The sequence below is a fragment of the Dermacentor silvarum genome, chromosome 10 (genome assembly GCF_013339745.2).
Source record: "Dermacentor silvarum isolate Dsil-2018 chromosome 10, BIME_Dsil_1.4, whole genome shotgun sequence".
Taxonomy (NCBI): Eukaryota; Metazoa; Arthropoda; class Arachnida; order Ixodida; family Ixodidae; genus Dermacentor; species Dermacentor silvarum.
The window spans coordinates 19,478,905-19,499,664 of NC_051163.1; the positions used below are offsets into that span (position 1 = coordinate 19,478,905).

Genomic DNA, 20,760 nt, shown 5'->3' on the forward strand with positions numbered 1-20,760 from the left:
AATGGGGACGCTCCGAGGGCTTCATTGTCCGATGGCTGATTTACCTCCGGTTTTGCCTCCTCGCCTGGAAGCGCTCGGCTGAAGGAGACGGGACGTTCTCGGAACGGCCCTCCAGAGCTGCAAAACCGCTTTGCACTCGACCATAGCTTTCTTCCTGGAACCGTGCCAGCCTCCCGTTCCACTTTTGGGAAGAGTCAAGCAGGGGGAGAGACAATAGCTCGACGTCCGGTGCGTGAGGTAGGAGTCGCCAACCAGTCTGACGGGTCCGGTAGCGTGGTTGACGCGCCTCGGTGCACCATAATTGGAGCACGACGACCGGTTAAGGTGGTGGGGAAACTTGGGTGATTCCGGGAAAGGGTCCGTATCTAACAGCTCCTCCTCGCCCCGGAAGTTCGGAATGGCCGGTGAACTCAATTCACCGGCAATGATGAACGCTGATGAAGCCTGTAGTCCACTGGCGACGAGCCCCGTGTGACGAATTTCTGGATCCTGGAGAACGTACGTCAAACAGACGAAACAACATAGCGCTGCACCACGTACAAGCGCAGGCTCTTCAACTTCGACCCGCCAGGCTATTACTCTATCAAAATCAACCCTGCGTTCTTTTTCCCCCCAATTTTGACATAGCAGTCCCAACCACCTTTCTAAACAGCTTTCCATACCTCTCCGAATGCCGACAAGCCCAGAATGCTATTGTCGTCGCAAAAGAATCGGGAGGAAACGGAACAATCAATGGAAACAACCATTTTAATCATAGGCAAGCGGAGTTTTGATGCTACGAGGATGACTTCCAGGCCATAATACTATGCCATACCTCGTTATTCAAATGAAGGAAGGCAACACATAAAGCTCAATCAAAGGCCACAAATAACCTATGCTTCAAAACACAGTATGCCGCCTAACTTCATGAACAGCCTGTTCATACTCTATCACAGTGGCCTACTTATCGTACGTAATGGTGCCACTGAACAGCCTCGTCAAATCTATTGACATATAATCAAAACCGCTCGAATTTTGGGGGCACTATTCCCCATGCCTTCTTGCGTCTCAAGCAGACGATTTATAACGCTCAGGCAGGTTTCTTCCTTTCGTCCCCACAGGACATATCTTAAGTGAACAACAAAATTAAACTTCCGTAATTTACGCACTCACAAGAACCTTTAAAAGAAACCTCGTCTGCTATTAACTAATTCCACGCACGCTTAATAGAAAACTCAGAACACTGCCGCCCTCAACACACACGAGCGACCCAGTCACAAAAGTTCTGGTTCCTTCTGTCCGCACTGGACATGTGCTAAGTGGTATCGTACCAACGCTTCTCAATGCAAATTATGCCATTATGGAAAACTAACGCGCTTAACCTTAAAAGATAGAAACTTATACTTTTAACCAAAGTCAATTGATACACACGCGCGTTACTATCGGCTTTTAACAAATGACCTAGACGCTTCAGGTCGCTCACACACACACACAAAAAAAGCCTAAACACTAATTGAATGATTATTTCGCGCAACTAACGCTTAACTCAAAGCGCATCTTTCAAACTACGGAGCTTTTCAAACTAAAAAATAAACAAAGCTCCTAACTTACATTTTGAAAGAAACTCTAACTCAAATCGCGAAATTTGTCAAAGCTCAAAAACAAACAAGCAAAACAGAATGTTTGCTTCTACGGAACCTTTCTTTTTCCTGGCGTTCCGGGAATCTCACACCAAAAACTATTTTTGAGCCTAACTCGAGGTGGTCGCGCGCTGAAAGCTAGTCTAGCTAACCAGTGACAACAAAAGGCCTGACCGCCCATCAGCTCTTTAGAGACGTCACGGTCCCCTGTCAACTTGCGTCCCAGCGACACGCTTTGGCCAAGACCTCGTCCGACCGCGTCGCGTCTCCTTGCAACCTCCTCTCGTCCTGCCACCTTGCGCTTTCTTGGAATGCGTGCTGCACCCCGAAAAGATCGACGGAATGACTGGGACACTACTTGCCCCTTGCCCTTTTTCCGCACCGAACACGCTTCCCTGTCTCGTTTTCTGCGGTGGCCCGGACGCGCTTTAATGGAAAACGTTTCAACGGCGTTCGCACCCTTCTTTTATTTGCGCCCCGCTGATGCTGTTTGACTCTTGTCACTTTCTTAGGCGGCCTCACACTCTTCGCCGCATTCCGATATTTACAAGGCTTCTTTCTACGGCGCCTTTTCCTAGTGCTCTTTTCTGAGCCATCTGCTCGCGCCTCGTGCTGGCCGTTACACATCTCGTCGGCCCGGATCACTGTCTCATCCGCACAGTCAGAGTGATTATCCATTAAATCATCTCTCTCTTTGCCTTGACTGGCGGACAGCTCGACCGACTCTGGAACAATGCAGCAGGCTTTACTCGAGCTACGCAACTCGCATTCCTGCGAACTGCGCGCTACTACACTGTCCAGTTCCCGCTGTGCATCGACACATAATACTGCGGTCTCGATCGCTGTCTCACTCGCACAGTCTGAACGATTCTCGCTCATTTGGCTATCTGGACTGGCGGACAGCTTAACTGATCCCTGAACAATGCAGTTGTCTGACCTTGAGCTACTCAGCTCGCACTCTTGCGGTCTACCCTCAACTACATCGTCCATCCTGCACTGCGCTACGGCACTCAGTCCTGACTCGACATGGGTGCTCGTGACTGTCGGGTCAGCAGCATTCACTATTTCGTTAACGACCTTGTTAACATGACTTGCGACGTACACACACGGTGACTGTGCCAATTCATTCACAGCTGGCCTAGCTGTCTCTACAGTGCTCTGATGGCACAGCACCTCGTCGCTCTTACTACGGCCTTCAACGGCCTTTGTTGCCACTAAGGCATCGTTAGCATAAAACACTTTCTGTTCACTAATGAACGTGCTGCTAATCTCATATGAGCTACTCTTCTCTTCGGCTTTTGACGAAAATCTGCTAGCGAGTTCCTCACACTTTCGCTCATTACTACCTACAGATTTTTTTGGCTGCTGTTGTCTTTGTTCGATCAACGCTTGAATCTTTTTGTTCAAGGCTGCCATTACCCTTTCGTGCTCTTGCCGTTCTCGCTCGCGTTCACTGTCAAGCTCTCGTTCTCGACGTTCGAGTTCTTGCCATTCTTGCTCGCGTTCCCTGTCGCGCTCTTGTATTTGACGCTCACGCTCGCGTTCCTGATTCTCGCGCTGTACTACGTCCCAAGCAATCTCAATGCTTTCATCATCAAAGCCACTATCTATTATTGCCTGCTCGATAGCTGGCCTTTCCATTGTTTCTTCCGCCTCAACTCCCAAATCCTCGCACACCAACAGCAAGTCTGCCCTCGTCAACCTTCTAATGAGATCCATGGTAGCTGCCCCGACTGGTGGTTAGAACTGTTTCCTTAATTTGTGCAAACTCAAAATATGCTACAAATGCCGATTCCCAGAACAATCAAAATAAACACACAATATTTGAAGTCTGGCGAATCAAAGGAAAAAACCACGCGCTCACCCATGGATGCAGCACCACGCCATCTCGTCCATCCGTCCGCTGTTCCCAGTTCCTCGGGACTCCCTGGGTCGAAGGCTCATTCTTCTTCGATGTTCCCAGTTTCTTCGGACTTTGGTCGAAGGTTCGTCGCTGTCGTTGTTCCGAGTTGTTCAGCTGGAATCCCTGGGTCGAAGGCTCATACTTCTTCGTTGCTCCCAGTTCCTTCGCTGTTCGCTCTCAGGACTCCTTTTGTCGAAGGCTCATTCTTCTTCGATCGAAGGTTCATCCCTATCGCTGCCACCAGTTATTGGATCTTTGCTTCCGTCGAAGGTTCATCCTTATCGCTGCCACCAGTTATTATATCTGGTTGGCGTTGGTTGCGGGAGTTGGGGGACGTTGAGGCGGACTTGGGAGAAACAGGAGGTTTATTTACATTATGTACAGTGATTAAAATACAAAGTAATGAACAATAAAACAGTGATCGACGGCCGGCAGCATATCGGACGCTGCGGCCCGTGGCAAGAAGAGACTCTCCTCTCTCCTCGATTTGTCGCTCTTTTAACCCCTTCGGTCTCTTGGGGTCCCGTCATTTTTGGCCAATCGTCGAGCCAGCTCAGGTGTCGTCATTTTCCACCCCTGGTATTGGCCCTTGCAAGTGCCGTCATATTCGGCCAATGGGGACGCTCCGAGGGCTTCATTGTCCGATGGCTGATTTACCTCCGGTTTTGCCTCCTCGCCTGGAAGCGCTCGGCTGAAGGAGACGGGACGTTCTCGGAACGGCCCTCCAGAGCTGCAAAACCGCTTTGCACTCGACCATAGCTTTCTTCCTGGAACCGTGCCAGCCTCCCGTTCCACTTTTGGGAAGAGTCAAGCAGGGGGAGAGACAATAGCTCGACGTCCGGTGCGTGAGGTAGGAGTCGCCAACCAGTCTGACGGGTCCGGTAGCGTGGTTGACGCGCCTCGGTGCACCATAATTGGAGCACGACGACCGTTTAAGGTGGTGGGGAAACTTGGGTGATTCTGGGAAAGGGTCCGTATCTAACATCGTCAAGCGCCTAAAAGCAAAGCAGTATGGCACGCCTTGCCAATAGGAATGACATTAGACAATCAGTGTTTTAAACTAAGTTCGCGGGTCCAGTAAATGGTTTATTTGAAATTGTATAAAACGGAAGGTAAGAGAAGGATGGTAGTCTTTTCAGCGTGAGGGTGGAGGAGGGCGGATATTGTTTTATAGGTTATAGGTGAGGACGAAAGTGAGGGAGGGTGTTTAATTTCTTCAACATGAGGATGAGGGTGAGACGAGGATGTTTCTTGCACCTTGAGGGTGAGGGAGGAAAACGCACAATAAAGGCATTTACCCACCTCTACCTAGCATATAATTCAGGACGTTAGCAAGCTTCTGTCGTCACACTGCACTTTATGAAGCGTTGTTTATTTTTAAAAAAATGTCGCAGTTTCACCCGAAAGGCGAAGCATCAATTGCGATAGCAACTTAGTAGAGAGCTATACGGAGTCACGATAGCAGTTTTATCAGCTGTATAAACTTGGACGTGCAGCAGCACCAGCAACGCGCAGAACTGTTGTCGACGCCGTTGGCGTTCTGCCAGCGTTCGCACCGAACGCGCACGGCGTTGGTGACTGTTGCCAAGGCCTCTGGGGGCGGCTCGGAGGTTTTCGACGAGATCAGAACGGGGAAACTCGTCGAGCAGCGTCGGAAGTCTTTACCACCTTCTCGCCTCGCAACGTTTTTATATAAATACGCATTTGGTGCCGCAGCTAAACGTCGCCTCCCCTCCCTCCCTCCCGTCCCCCAACGGCCTTTCGCGCGACGGCAGAAGTCGAGTTTGCTCTATATATATGGTGATTGTAAAGGAGGAAAGAGACGCTTAATTCTGCAGCCCTTCAGGGAGCACGGCACAGAACGCGCGTTTGTTCTCCGCTGGGCCTTCGCTCGCCGTGAAAGCGCGCGTCCCTCGTGCCCTTTCACTCGCACATACAGCAGTCCGGCGCGCGGCGACGATTTTATCGCCGTTGACTTCATACGGAAGCTCACGGCGACGGCGACGGCAGAAATCCTCTTTGAGTGTCCATATAATTGCTATCGCAATAAAACACAAATAGAACATTGGTAACAAATAAGCAGTTTGTTGACGTGCTCAAGGCTCCTTAGTTAACGCGATAATGCGAATGCTAGCGCTTTCATTTCACTTCTGCTCAAACTGTATGCTAGATCACGCGCAGTTGATTTAAACCATTCAGAAACTATTCGAGGAGTATTCGCATCTGTGAATAGCGACTATTCCATTCGAAGACCGAATCGAATTGGGCAGTATTGGATTCGTTATTCGAAAGTCCCGCTTACTCACCCATCCCTCACCCTGCCTACTTTCCCGTGTTTGGCGTGGCTGCAAGGTGCTGTTGGGTCGGTCGCTATCGCGGCGGATATGTTTGTGCATATGTATATACAAAGGAAAGTACCATAAAACTGGTTCCTTTAACCCTTGCATGCTGACCAAGTATGCGCAACTCTGTTCTGCGTAACAAAACAATAACTTCCACGGCACCTCGATCCCCACAATGCGCTGCCATGAACGGCAAGCCTGACGTAAAGGACGAGCCTCCTGCAGAGATAAACGGCGAGGCTGATAAAACCGGCGAGCCTCCTGAGATAAACGGCGAGGCTGGGGTTTTACGTGCCAAAACCACGGTCTGGTTACGAGGCATGCCGTAGTGGGGGACTTCTGATTAATTTTCGCCACCTGGGGTTCTTCAACCCAATGCACGGGCGTTTTTGCATTTCAACCACGTCAAAGTACGGCCACCGTAGTCGGATCCCGCGACTTCGTACTTAGCTTCGCAATTGTCGTTTCCACTAAGGCACCACGGCGGGTAGTTTGTCATCCAAATGAATACATATATGTGCCAAGCGCAGTTGTACGTTATGTCATTACACGGGGAGCGCATTAGCATTCTCTACGCATTATTACGTATACAAAAACAAATTTTGTTCGCATTCATGGGCCGATACACTGTCAATATGCTCAATAGACAGTAAGAATATTGTCACGTAGTAGTGACAGTGAAGAAAACAGTCGTAAAACTGTGTATGACGAAACTGATTGTTTACTGGGCGAACCTGTGCCCACAAAAGCAAGCTACACTCAAAGCACAACGATAGCGGCAAACACAGTCAGCGATCGTCTGAAATCTGATCAGCGGCGAAACGCGTCGGCTTTTATACATGAGTCATCGAAGGTTCCAGATTATTCCCTGGTGCCCGCGTATCTTCCAGAAAGTTCTAGACCATTCGCGTCGGTCATACTATCGGATTACGTAAGCGTCGGTGACAACAGACAACGGATAGAAGTATCGATAACCTTCGAGAAACTTCGGAAACATGCAGGCGCGTCCTGCGCCGAGCGATAACGTTTAAGATTTGTTAGCCGGTGGAAAGCGGCCACCGGTAAAAGATAAACATGTATACGTGTCAATATATACATGTGTATATATATTGCTTAAGAGTTGAGAAAGCCGTGCAGAAAGCAACCGCGAGCCAAGTATTTCTCGAAGCCTGTGCGGAATATCTGCGGGCCTCTCATTATGATCATGTAATACTACATTTGTCAAGTTCGCGCGCGTCGATCGAGTCAGGGTCAAGCTTGGAAAATGTTTGTCGACAAACTTTATCCTGCATTTGGTGCATATTGAACTTTCACTTAGCGCTGTTTGGTCAGCGCAAAGCCGGCAAGGATAATTGGCGCGCTGCCTACGCGTACGCAAGCTGCAGCGTTGCAGATATAGAAAGAAACGCAAACACGGTGCAGTCGGTTGGACTTTGGACTGCTGTTTCGCTACTCAGTCGCATGTCGCTGCACGCATCTACGAGTGGCCTAGGTCAGTGCGGATAATTTTTTTTTTTTTTAGCTTCCTTGGGAACTGTAATGCGCGAGAGTTGACCAACTATACTTTCAAGCATATCTTAAAGTAGGCCTGCGCGTTTCTCCACGGAAATCTCGGCGGATCGCTGCAATGTCCGAGATTGGACTCTGTCGTTAGGCACCTGCCTGTTACGCTGAAACATAATTTGCAGGGAAACCCGCACTCAGCCGCAGTCCGAGAAACGTGCTCGTTCGGTCTCACGCTATCGTCGCCATTGTATTCCGCAACAAAGCGTAGAGAGATATGTCAACGAGTGTGTGAGTGATCGTCGAAGCCATGCTGTCTAGGTTCTCTGATAAACGTTTTCTGTCTCTCTCTATCCACAACAAGCACAGGCGATTTCCTTCTGCCGTCGACGGAGAAATGGCCATTCCGCCAAATATGCGAAGGCGCTCCCTTAGACCGTATCCAAGAAGGGAGGGAGACAGCGGGACAGTATGGGGGTTGTATGCTTCCTCATTCTTGAAGGCCCTCCGGGGCCTAGCGCAAGTGCGTTATTGAACTAACTGTATGTCTCAAAGTAAATTGCGTCAGAACATTCGCGAAGTGCGACTTACACACAGCCTGCAGGCATGAGGACATAGGATTGTAATTCGCATATACGAGAAAACATAATTCTGTTACGCGGAAACTGAAACACAAAGCCCTCCAGCTGCCGTCTGTTTTTGGGTGAGCACAGACCGAAAAATCCCGACAAACTAGAGGCTAACACCTTCACCGTGGAAAAGAAATACTGCGTACGGCCCTTCCGACGGATCGTGAGCAGTTGGCGGTGCAACAGGTCAGACAGTGTACGTATTTCGTAAATCTCGATTGGCCGGACGCTCGCGCACATCCTACTATAGGGAGCAATCCAAACAGGACAGAGCTAGGTTGACAGGAATATGGAGACACAGTGATCAACTGCTAGAGCGTGGGATGTATCAGACATCGTTACGACAAGTCATCGTTCCGACAAGAGAACGTCGTCCTCACGAAGACAAGTCGCCTTGTCAAAACGTTGACTCCACTCTGAGACATCCCTTGTTCGTATTACAAAAAAAAAAAAAAAAAAAAACTTCAACAAACTACCTTACGCTTGATGTAGTTATTGTTCTGACCGTTTAAAGTATCGAACGAGCCCGCCGTGGTGGCTTAGCGGCAATGGTGTTGCGCTGCTAAGCACGAGGTCGCGGGATCAAAACTCGGCCGCGGCGGCCGCATTTCGATGAGGGCGAAATGCAAAAACGCCCGTGTCCCGTGCATTGGGGGCACGTTAAAGATCCTCAGGTGGTCAAAATTAATCCGGAGTCCCCCACTACGGAGTGCCTCATAGTCGGATCGTGGTTTTTTCACGTAGAACCCCAGAAAAGAAGTATCGAAGGACTCACCATGCCGCTACAGGTGCACCGATCGAGAAACACGCACCGACTGTACGCACGTACTACGTCCTTATCCACCTGTCCGTGGTCTATATCTCTTCCCGGGTAATACTTCACGTCCGAGCTGTTGCGACGCTCAAAAGCAACTGACGATTGACTCGTCATTCGCAGAGGGGCCGTGATAAGGGGCCCGATAGCAGCGCCGCCGTTTAGGTCGAGAACATTCTTTGACAGTATGGAGGAAGGAAAGCGTAGGAGATCGCCCCGGCCAGCCCGGGTACAGTGTTCTAGAATATTCTAGTACAATGGAAGCCCGGGTGCGTTGGAGAGAGTGTGGCGCAAGTCACGTGCAACACTGGGACTGGTGTGCCAAGCATCCTCGTTGCCATAGCAACCGCGCTCGTGAAGCTCTCGCTTCTGCTTTCGGCCTCCGAAAAGAGATAGGATTTTTCGGCCCGGGTGTTTCTCGAAGCACATTCCTTTCGCGAGACAAGTTGTCTTTGGAGTTCGGTGTGTGAGCTTTAAGGTTGTGTTTTGGGTCTGTGAGTGTGGGCCAGCAACAAACGCACTCGCGTAATTACAGCGCTAGTCTTCGTCGTATTCTTCAACGTGCCACGGAAGAACACAGGGTCTCCTCCGCTTCGCTAAATCTGTTACAGAAGTTTCGAACGTTTTGTTCTGACGCGTGTCAGCAGCGCACACTTCCGGTGGCTCGTAGCCCTGCAAGTTCAAAGCTCGCGCCATCTGCTCCGGCGAGCTGATTGGAAACGCAAAGCGAGATGGCACACCAACATGGCCGCACTTCCGGCCTCAAAAACGTACGTGACGTCAGGGCATCTCTTATTTTGTTTCTTTCTTTCAGGTTCGGCAGTGACTCTGACCCAGACCTCGCCGCCATTCACAACGTTTATAGATACTCCATTAAAAAAAAAAAAATTTTTTTTCCCGAGATCCGCTTTGCCTTTGAGTAGCAGGCGGCCCGGTTCCGTTCCCACCACCGCTGCGGTCGACTTTGGCGCCAAGCGTGCGAGCGTCGTCTGCTATAGAGCCTGGCGCGGTTTCGCGGCGCTCGGCATTTACATGCATGAGGCTCGCTGATTAAAGGAGTCGTCTTGCTCCATAACTTTTTATTCTCTTAAATAAAGAGAACCCAAATGGGATGCTAGACACACGCGCTGTGTCTCGTAGAAGTCCGAATAAAAGCGATGTGTCCTATAAGCGTCCTCCTTTCAAGTAAAATGAAAGCCGTTTCCGGGAGAGATTGTCGATGCTCCGCGCATGAACCGTGTTCCGTGGGTAAACACATAGTCTTGCCATGAGGTAAGACAGTTGTCACTGGGCCTTTGTAGTCGCGTATAGTCATACGATAGTCTGTGTATAATACAGTCATATAAGTAGTCTGTGTGTGATCACACACGGCTACCATTATATACCTCATAATCGGCTCCGCTCCAGTAGCGCTACTTCATCGCTATCCACGGGCAGAATGGCTTCAATGTATTTAGTTCGAGTGCTCCAAGCTTGCATATTTTCCATGTACGTCCGTTTACAAATGTCTTCGACGAATGCAGCATTTTGCCAACTTACATGCACAGTTATAACCAGCTATTTTCTGTTTAAAACACGTAATTCAATTAAAGGGAGGAATGCACAAATTGCTATTTTCCGATTCTAAAGTAACAACGCGGGTCGGACGGTGGGAGGAGTTATGCACCGTTTGTTGGAACTTTCCTGTACCTGCTGGTGGAAACAGGCATGAAACACCTCGGCATGTTGTCGTGAGTTCCGTAACATGATGCAGAATATGGCACCAGGAGTAAGGTTTATCTCGGGAGGCGAAAAAAGATAGTAGGCCTACAGACCAAAGCGTGCGCGCGATATCAACATTTGGGAACCCACACGTCGCAGCTGCGTAAGCGCAGAACTTGGACCGGACGCAAAAAAGACCTCGACAGCCGACCACGTGCCCGCGGGCAGTGACAAGGCACGCACAGTGAGAAAATAAAATCGACTAACTGCACAAGACGCAGCGCAAACAACCGCAACCAGCATGCATATGTCAGCAGAGCAGCGTCGCTCACCTGGCGCAAAACCCGACCGTAGCGCCCTCACAGTCCCTAGGCACAGGTCGTGCCCGGCTCGAGAGCAGGAGTTGCGAAACTAATGTCGCGTTTCAGAGGCGCCGGTAGCCATATTGGTTTTCTATGCCTCGGCCGTTTCCTCCGTGTTTGCATCTGTTATCGCTTTCCAGACGCCTTTCTTTAAGCGTGTTATCGGCTAGCTTTTGTGTGCGCTTGTGATTTGCGTCGCTCTCCCGTCGCCACAGTGTCACTGTAACAGTAGTCCATTGATGGGCATCAATTATCGATCACTTTAGAGTTATTCCTGTCGGATGCATGATTGACCACATCGTATATTTAGGTGATTCATTTGTTTGCCGGCTTTTAGAAGGTTAGCGCAATGAAAATGCAATTCCTAGCTACTTCATCTTCTTCAGAAATAAATGGTCTGTGTTTCATCCTCAACAGTCATTGCTTGTTTCTCTTATCTCATTAAAATATGCGAGATAGTAGCGTCAGCTTCTCCTCTTTAAGAAGCTTGCATGGGGCTTGGATATGTAGCATATATATGCTATTTACGTTGCGCAAGTAGTTTGAGAACGATCTTAAAATTACTTCGTAAATGTACCAGTTTAAATTTATTTGAGACCTAACGTACTTTATCCTGCATTGTGCTGAAAATTAGAACTACAATATTTCAGTACGGGGCCATAAAATGAAGCTTGAATCATTTTTTTTACATTTATGTTTCAATGCTGAGCACAAGTGTATGGCAACATTGTATTGACATTGTTTTGTTTTCATATATTCTGTTCTTGTCTTCTGATACATAATCTGTACCGCTATGCTATAACCCGTAGCGGTGGAGTTAGCAGTATTTGAAATAAATAAATAAATAAATAAATAAATAAATAAATAAATAAATAAATAAATAAATAAATAAATAAATAAATAAATAAATAAATAAATAAATAAATAAATAAATAAATAAATAAATAAATAAATATGTACTCTCCGATTTCCACATTCAAATACGTGTAAAACGTAGGAACGCTCTCAACAGACAACCACTGAACTGATTTGAATAAAACTTGCAACATTTCATATTATTATTATTCAGTTACTTCACAGGCTCCCGAATGAGTATTGTGTGATGGGAGGATACAGGGAATTAGCAAAAGGAAATGAGCACAAAGAAATTATACAACGTTAGCGGGTAGCCATAAAAGAACAAGTCTCTAACAATTTTAAATAACGCAATAAATAAAAAAAAACATGGTATACGACTTCGTTAAAGGTAATTACTTAGGCGCGCAGTAGGGTTAGTTGTGGTGAATTATGAAAATATTATGTATACGCGTGCTTTGAAGTATATATATACAGGATCAAGAATGTCAACTGTGTCGTTTGGTAGGTTATTCCAATGCTTAATGACACGTGGTGATGCTGATGAAAGCATTGGTTCGGCCAAAGATACGCTGGAAACTGAGATGATTATGCAGACGCCGAGATGTACGAGATGGACGAGTGAGCGGCAGGATGGACGGGCGCGTACTCAGGGGCGGATCCAGGTTTTTTCTGAGGGGGGGGGGGGGGGGGGGGGGATGGGGGGTCAGCTTCTGTCAATGATGATGATGATGATAGTAGCCTTTATCATTTACCGAAATTTACCGTTTCTGCTCACGATAAACCCGCGTTTTGTACGGCTAGAGCAACACCTGTAGCCCACCGTGGTGGCTCAGACAGCGTTGCGCTGCTGAGCACGAGATCGCGGGATTCGCGGCGGCCGCATTTCGATGGAGGCGATATGCAAAAACGCCCGTGTGCTTGCGTTGTAGTGCACGTTAAAGAACCCCAGGTGGTCAAAATTAATCCGGAGCCTTCCACTACGGCGTGCCTCATAATCAGACCTAGTTTTGGTACGTAAAACCCCAGAAAGAGGAAGAAGACCTGTAGCGAAGCCAGGTATCGGTTTCTCCGAGCTTATAGGAAAAGGACGTTACCCAATACACCATGTGCTTGGCGGCTGCGCCTGATAATACCGGGTGTTCAAAACTAAGCTTAATGCTTTTCTTAAAATTAGGCACTGGGAGGCACACGAAGACCACCTGTGCAAATAAGTTATGTGGCCAGGGGGGCACAAAGTGAGATGATAATTATCGCTGTGAGCAGCCCAATTAACTAAAATTGAAAAATTATTTTTTGTCGACTGCAGTAAGTGGCTATGTTTGTATTGAAAACTTAGAGGCAGTCGTGTTTATTACTGCAGTCAATAAAAAGCTAATTATTCAATTTTAGTCAGTTCGGCGTCTGACAGCGATAATTATGATCTCACTTTGTGCCCCCCTGGCCACATTACTTATTTGCGCAGGTGGTCTTCACGTGCCTCCCAGTGCCTAATTTTAAGAAAACCATAAAGCTTAATTTTGAACACCTGGTATATCTAGCCTGTAATGTTTCTTAAAATAAAATTTGGGATGATCTGTTGCAGGTTCGTTATAAATGCGTAAGCACGGGTCCGTCTTTGTAGTTCTGTTGGGACACCTTGTTTTCTTTAAGGAGATGCTATGTGTTCGGCTGAGACACCTTCGTTTGCTTTGGAGCTCCAACGCGGCAACCACTACGCTGGTTTACGATATGCGAATCACCGCGTATGAAGACTCACGACGCCACCTACAAGAAGAAAGATGCGGCGTAGTAGCCGAGAGCGCGAGCCAGCGTCTTCATGTTTTGTTTCCCACGCGACGCCATCCTTTTACACAAGGCGCGCATCTGCTCCCGTTTCTCTATCCACGCGACGCCATCCTTGGCCCGCGCGCTGGCGTTGGCCGCTGACGTCACTTCGCCGCCGCTGCTCGAGGCTTCGCCCCGCTCCGCAAGAACGCCCACTCAGATAAACGCATCCGGCTGCTTTGAGCCTCCTATGCTTAATGTACGACAATAAAACTGCGAAGTTACAATGAAAAACTTGTAGCGTACTGCGCTCGTACTGGATATTGTCAACGTGTAACTGTGATCACAATGAGTGCTACAGTTAAAAAAAAAAAAAAGTTGCTCATGCGTAGTTCTTAGTTTAGCTGTTAGTTGTTATTATTTATACAGGGTTTGTCCGAAAAGTAATGTCAGTAATGTCGATTAAAGAGAAACTATTGATCAGATCGGTACAACACAATAGAATGTTTCAAAATATATAGGCTCCTCCTGCGTCGTTACATTGCTTCTAGCGAGATTTCCAACCATCGAAGGCGTCACTGACGGTAGGCCTCCTTAGGAATGTCCTTTATAGCCTTGGTGCAAGCCTCTTCGACTTTGCCAACTGTCGTGAAATGTTGTCCTTTCATGGGAGTTTTCAAGCGCAGAAAGAAGAAGCATGGGAGAGCCACGTCAGGACTGTAGGGCGGCTGGGGAACCATTGGCATCTTTCAATCGGCCAGGAAGCGGGTCACGAGGACGGCGGTGCAGGCTGCATGGTGCATTGTCATGGTGAAGTTTCCAATCGCCCCCGATATCAGGCCGGGTGCGATGAATCCTTCGATTGACTCGCTTGAGCACTTTTGACCTTTGACTTGCTAATTCTGGCCTTCTTGGGGTGAGGGGACGCCGAGCTGTGCCACTTGGCACTTAGCCTTTTTGTTTCGGGGTCGTATTCAAACACCCAAGTCTTGTCACCTGTGATGACATTGTGCAAAACGTGGGGGTCACTTTCGCACAAATTCCAAACCTCCTGGCACGTTTCAACTCGGTTCGATTGTTGGTCGTCCATTAACATTTTGCGCGAGATCTTCGCGCACACTTTTCGCATGTGAAAATTAGTCGTCAAGATCTTGTGAACGGTACTTTTTGAAATGTTTACTGTCTGTGCCACTAAACGGACACTCAAACGAGGGTCTGAGTACAAAAGATCTCTCGCGGGCGTCACATTTTCGTCGGTGATGGTCGTTGATGGCGGTACAGCGCGGGCTTCATCGCGGACCTCTTCACAACCTTCTAAAAAGACCCTGTGCCCCCGGTAAACTTGACGTTGTGACAAACAATTATCACCAAAAGCTGCCTTTATAATAGGAACAGTTTCCTCTGTAGACTTGCCGAGTTTCACACAAAACTCGATGGCGGTCCTTTGTTCCAACGAGCGCTGCATTACGGCTTGCAAGGTAAATGAAAATGAGTTGACGAAAAAATGCCAGGCCTGCGCGGCGCACGCAGCACAGTCACAGCGTAAGCTAGAGGAGCGTTTCGACAGTACTACCTAGTAATTTGAGTGAATGCGTCAGGAACGCGCTTGGGACGCCGTCGCGCGTGCAAGCTTTTCGCGTTCCATCGCCGATGGCTAGCGCCGTTCTGCCCAGCCAAGCGGCGGACAATGTAACTACGGCTGTCACATTCGCTCCCACTGCAACGCGCCCGACGCGGCCTGCTTGGGACTCCGTCGCGCGTGCAAGCCGACGCGTTCCATCGCCGGCGGCATCATCGCGACCCGAAACGGCTATTGGAATGAGCGCATAACAGCTTACGCTGTAAAACCTTGTCCTTACTCTCCAGATGGTCGCAGACGACTGAGCGACCGCGCGTGCGTAACCTAACTTCCCCCTACACCAATACCAACTGGTCTTAGCGCGCTGCGACGTATAGTCGCTTCACAATATAATCACTGACATTATTTTTCGGACAAGCCCTGTATATGAACACTTCAGCAAGTGATCTCTTTCATTAAGCAGGTTGGTCGCGGAACCGATGAGAGCCAATGAGGCAACCGATGACACCCCAAGGGGCAACTAAGTTGATCAGGCGCGAAGGCTCTCGCGCAGACATCGGCATGCTTGGCAAAAGGGACGTCCCCTCGTTCATTCGACGACACCGACGGGACGAGTAAGACACCGCCGGCGCCAGGAGGTCGAGGTGTTCATGAGAAAAAATAACTACGGCAACTTCGCAACACCACACCCCGACGGAATACAAGTAAGCTTGTGAGCGAGTTAGCTTTACTTCCACATGGCTGATATCACTGGTACTCGCGAAAAATACTTTTGAAGAATGCTGGTGGGCATTTTTTTTTTCGACAGGGCCGTCCCCCTGTCAGCGAGGGGCCGATGCGGAAATCTGAGGGGGGGGTCAGGACATCCGGACATCCCCCCTGGATCCGCGCCTGCGCGTACTTATGGCTATGGATTACTTTGTGAAACAGATAAGGCAATGCTATGGGGTTCTTCGTGATTGAAAAGATGAGTGATAAATAAGACTTAATGCTAGTCACGCTAGAGTCACGGTGATAATCTCTGACATGAAGCGGGCGGCGCGGTTTTGGACGAACTCGAGAGTCGCGATTAGGTAAGCTTGATGAGGTTACCAGATAGGGGCCGCAAGCTCGAGTTGAGGCCTTACGAATGTCTGATAGGCGATTTGTCTGGTGATGGCAGGAGCATCGCGCAGGTTAGGTTTAAGATAACCGACCATACGTGGATCTTTAGCGGTTATTTTTTCAATGTGCGCAGACCGTGACAGGTTAGGTGTAAGGAGAATGCCGAGGTACTTGTAAGAGTTGGTGCGTATAACGGAGTTCTTATCCAGTGAGTAAACGAAAGCGGTAAATGTCTTCTTTGCGGGTGAATGTTATTAGTTTGCATTTATCAGTGCTTAGGATCATTTGGCAAGAAGAGCACCAGTTAGTAATGCGGTCAACATGTCGTTGAAGAGCGACGTGATCGGAAGGTGAGCAGATTTGACGATAGATCACGCAGTCGTCTGCGAACAAGCGAATGGATGACGTCTTTCGGATGGCAGGTCATTGATATAGATCAGAAAAAGTAATGGTTCGAGTACCCTTCCTTGTGGTGCACCAGGTGTTACATCGCTGATACTGGAAATGTAGTTATCCACAATGGTCAATTCCTATACGTAATGACAAGACATGTCGTATCCAAGATACTGTTAGGGAATCGATGTTTAAGCATGAAAGTTTAGCTATGAGACGGCAATGAGCAACGCGATCGATAGCCTTAGCGAAATATATGAAAATGGAATCTGTCTGTGGGCCCGTATCCATGTTTGGGAACATATCTGTATTCAATTCGATTAGCTGTGTTGCACATGATAGTCCTTTTCTTAAACCATGCGGATGTTTATAGAAGTGGTTAATTTCCAAGTGATGTGCTATGTTTGAAAAGATTGTGTGTTCTATAGTAGCTTACCGGGAACGCTTTTTTAGTGATTTGGGGCGGTAATTATTAACAGCGCTCTTATAACTTTACCGACCTCCCAATCATACGGAACTTCCCCTGTTTAGAGGGACTGTTGAAACAAGTGAGAAAGGACTGTGCTAGAGTGTACTATTGCATATTATGGATGGTATTCCGGCATGGATGGCAACTTCTTCCGGCATGGATGGTATTTGCATACCATCCATGCCGGAAGAAGTTGCCATCTTGAGGTTGTTAATCAACTCAACAACACCACTGGTTGTTATATTGATAGGGACCATGTATGGATCGATAGTCGAGTTCGATGGGTGTTGGTATTTGCGAATGGTCTTCCTTTGTAAATACGGCCGGGAAGTAATTGTTAACGATAGATGCTGAGAGCTCTCGTGCAATCGGCAATCCAGAACTATCAAGTAGTTGTAAAATGTCGGAGTGTTCGGCGGAAGAGATCATATTCCAAAAATTTTTTTAGTTGTTTAGAAGCAGGGATTGCAGATCGCAAGAGAAATACTTAGGCTTGGCTTGAGGCAGGGAATTGCAATAGGCTTTATCAAAAGTTTTATGTTTGCGCCAAAATTCAGGTGTGTCCTCACGTTTGGCAATCCTGTAGCGAGGCTTCTTTTTATTTTTTAGAGTACGAAGAGTTTTACTGAACCATGGTTTCGAGGAGTTTACGCGAAATGAAACCTTTGGTATATGCGCATGTGCTGATTCCATTAACTTTTCTTTGTATAGGCACCAATTCTCTTTCACTGTCCGCTCAGGAAAAGTTGCCAAGAAGGAAGACGTGAAGATTTCCAAACCATTGCTAATAGCGCGGACGTTTGCTCTTTTGGAATAAAATATTTGTTTAGTTTTTAGGTGACGTGACCGTGAACACGACATGTGAATTGTAATAACCGGTGGTCATTGAACCCATCCGTAAAAGTGATAGTGTTAACCCTCTCGGGTGCGGACGATATAGAACAAGATCCAAGATGTTATTGATACGATGTGGTTGGTCGGTTAATTGCACAAGTGAAAAATCGAGTGTCAGTTGAACGAACTCGCAAGATGCGCGTGACTGGCGTCGCAAGTTTTGCCAGTCAATGTCCGGAAAGGTAATGTTAATCGTGTACGTAATTCGGAAATGAAACTGGAAGAGCTATCGGATGGTCTGTAGCATAAACCATAAATGGCATTCGATTGGGGCAATGATACGCAGACCCACAGAATTTCGAGACTCGAAGGCATCGGCACAAGAAATCACGTGATGGTTTTTTTAACACGAAAGTGTTTTATGCCGGGGTCCACCAAGACTTCACTGACGTATTTCCGTCACGGAAATACGTCATAGAACATAATACAAAGAAAGAAACCAGAAGAAAAAGTTCCACAAACATGCAAAATTTGGAAATCGAACCCACGACCTCTCGGTCCGCGACGATAGATCGCTGAGCGTTTAACCCATTGCGCCACAAACGCATTTGCAGAGAGCTACACAGACGCGCCTTATATATCTAAAGCCCAGACCACACGTACGCTTGCAAACGCGCGCAAGCTCGCGTCCGCACGCCCACGCATGCGCAGACGGTGCGTCACGGCTCGTACGCGTCGAAACGCGGCGCGATCTCGGTGATCAGCTCCTCTCAGTTATCGCGCGCCTGGGCTGCCTCGCTGCCTCGCGTCGGCGCGCCTGGCTACGCAGCGACGGCGCGGTACATTCAACTCTCAGTTAAGCAGAAATATATCATGCAAGAAAGTGCTTCTTCTTCACTTTTCGTGCCGATCTAACAGCTCCAAAAAGATAACAATTACGTTTATAGATATCGAAGCATTTTGAAGCACTTTGAAGCATTTTGAAGCATTTTGATACGAAGTGGCGTCTGCCAAGGTGTAAACAAGTGAAGCCAGTGGCGCGCGCTGTCGCGCGTATTTGTGGATGCAAACCGCCATTCCTCGCTAGGCGCGGCAACCGCAAGGCGCGTAGACGCGAGCTTACGCGCGTCCGCAAGCGTACGTGTGGTCTGGGCTTAAACTCCTCCGTGTACCGGCGCTCTTGCTCGGGGCGGTGCCGCCGCCTACGAGCAGAAAAGAGAAGTACTGCATTATGACACTAACGCGCACCGACAGTGAACGCTTCGGTGGTCTCAGCACTACGACGCCTCGATGCCAGCATTCGAAGGGACGCTGGCATCAAGAAGCACTACCAACGCCACCTAGGTGGCGTTCACCGTACTCAGCACAGCGGAGCGTGGCCTCCGCAATTAGCTCTGAAAATGTTTCTGAAGTTGATCGCGGAGGCTGCAATTACGACGCGCTGTACGCGCTGATTTGACTCGGTGACGATTCAGTTACGTGCTTTGTCTTGCGCGTTGTATTAGTGTGTCAGTTACGTGCTTCGTCTTTCGCGTTGTGCTAGCGTGTGCAGCGTAGTGCAGCTTCCATATGCACGACGGTTGCTCATGGTCATCGACGTTGGTAGTCGTGATGGAGGAGACGTGCCACCAGGCGTCAGCGTGGGTGCATCAACGCCTAAGGGCGCTTTAGCCACAAAACACCAATAGACATTATATATCAATGTGAAATAAACATTACACTACTTCTGTGAAGACACGTTTCACTTTCGTGTTCTATACCGATTCCTATATAAGAGGGATCAACCACATTTTTTTTTCTTTTCTTTTCTTTTTTTTTTTTTATGGCGAGCAATACCCCACCTCCTCTTCTGTCGTCCCTATCTCTGCGATAGATAATGAAGTATTGACACAAGCATATCCCGTTCTTTTGCTTCATCAGATAGCTATTGACCCCGTTACTACAGTGTTTGTAGGTCACAAAAATAGGATGTCTGGTGCACGCGCAGCTCAGTTTGGCCCAGTGGTCGCAAGGCACACAATGGCTCGTGTATTGCCGAAACCAGGACGCATAGGAAGGAGGAGAGATAATTTATTAGAAAGGCAGAGATGTTGGCCTCAGCTAGCATGCTCTGGCCTGCTACTCTGCACAGGGGGAAAGGAAAGGGGACAAAAAAAGATTGATGAATGTTGATGACGAGGACAGGAAGAAGGAATGTATAAACACACTAACAAAGTGGTTTCCTTAAAGTCTTGCGTCTAGTCCGGTGACCTTCAGGTAGTCTAGAGTAGCCCTTGTAGCTATTGATGCTACTGTACGGTCGCACATTGCGGACAAAATATTATTTTCGGACAATCTTCGCCTGCCAATGCCTGCTAGCGTCGAAGCCAGCATCTTTCGCTGTGATGCGTAGGGAGGACAGTCGCAAAACAGATGTTGGAGAGTCTCCGACGCTCGGCAGCGTTCACAGTTCGGGCTGTCCGTACGGCCAATCAGATGTGCATAGCTAGCGTCGCCCGGGCGAAACCGGTGAAGCATGCTTGCTTGCCATCGCTTGACTTTAGCTGGGAGGCGAAAAGTCATGTCAGTCTATTTCCGGCGGGCGCCTGTACCGATGGTCTGGTTGAGCCCAGTAATGTGCTGCGCAATCTCGCATGAGCGTAGTCAACAAAGAGTTTACACCGCTCCGCGAGTATGGAATCTTTACTTCGACGGCTGTAGCAATAACGGTTCTTGCTTCCGCATCAGCTAGCTCGTTGCCGGCCAAGCCGCAGTGACCAGGTACCCATTGGAAGGCAATTGAGTGACCGTTCCTCTGAGCAATATCAAATATTTGTAGGATGTCTAACGCTAGCATGTAAAACTGGCCTCTCCTCGAGAGAGAATCGATAGCTTGCAGCGCTGATC

General features: G+C 48.3%; 1 protein-coding gene across 4 annotated transcripts in view; it reads right to left on the reverse strand.

Moving 5' to 3' along the window:
• The window catches only part of LOC119466031 (uncharacterized), a 64,621-nt gene that overhangs the window by 13,841 nt on the left and 30,020 nt on the right, over nucleotides 1-20,760 (reverse strand). For 2 of the 4 annotated variants that reach the window (XM_049657322.1, XM_037726525.2), the window contains exon 1: nucleotides 8,772-8,954. The exons of the other annotated variants lie outside the window; for them this stretch is intronic. In XM_049657322.1, the coding sequence (XP_049513279.1) occupies nucleotides 8,772-8,927 (156 nt within the window). In that variant the 5' untranslated portion in view covers nucleotides 8,928-8,954. Of the gene's footprint in view, nucleotides 1-8,771; nucleotides 8,955-20,760 lie in introns of those variants that run through there. 4 annotated transcript variants of the gene reach the window in all.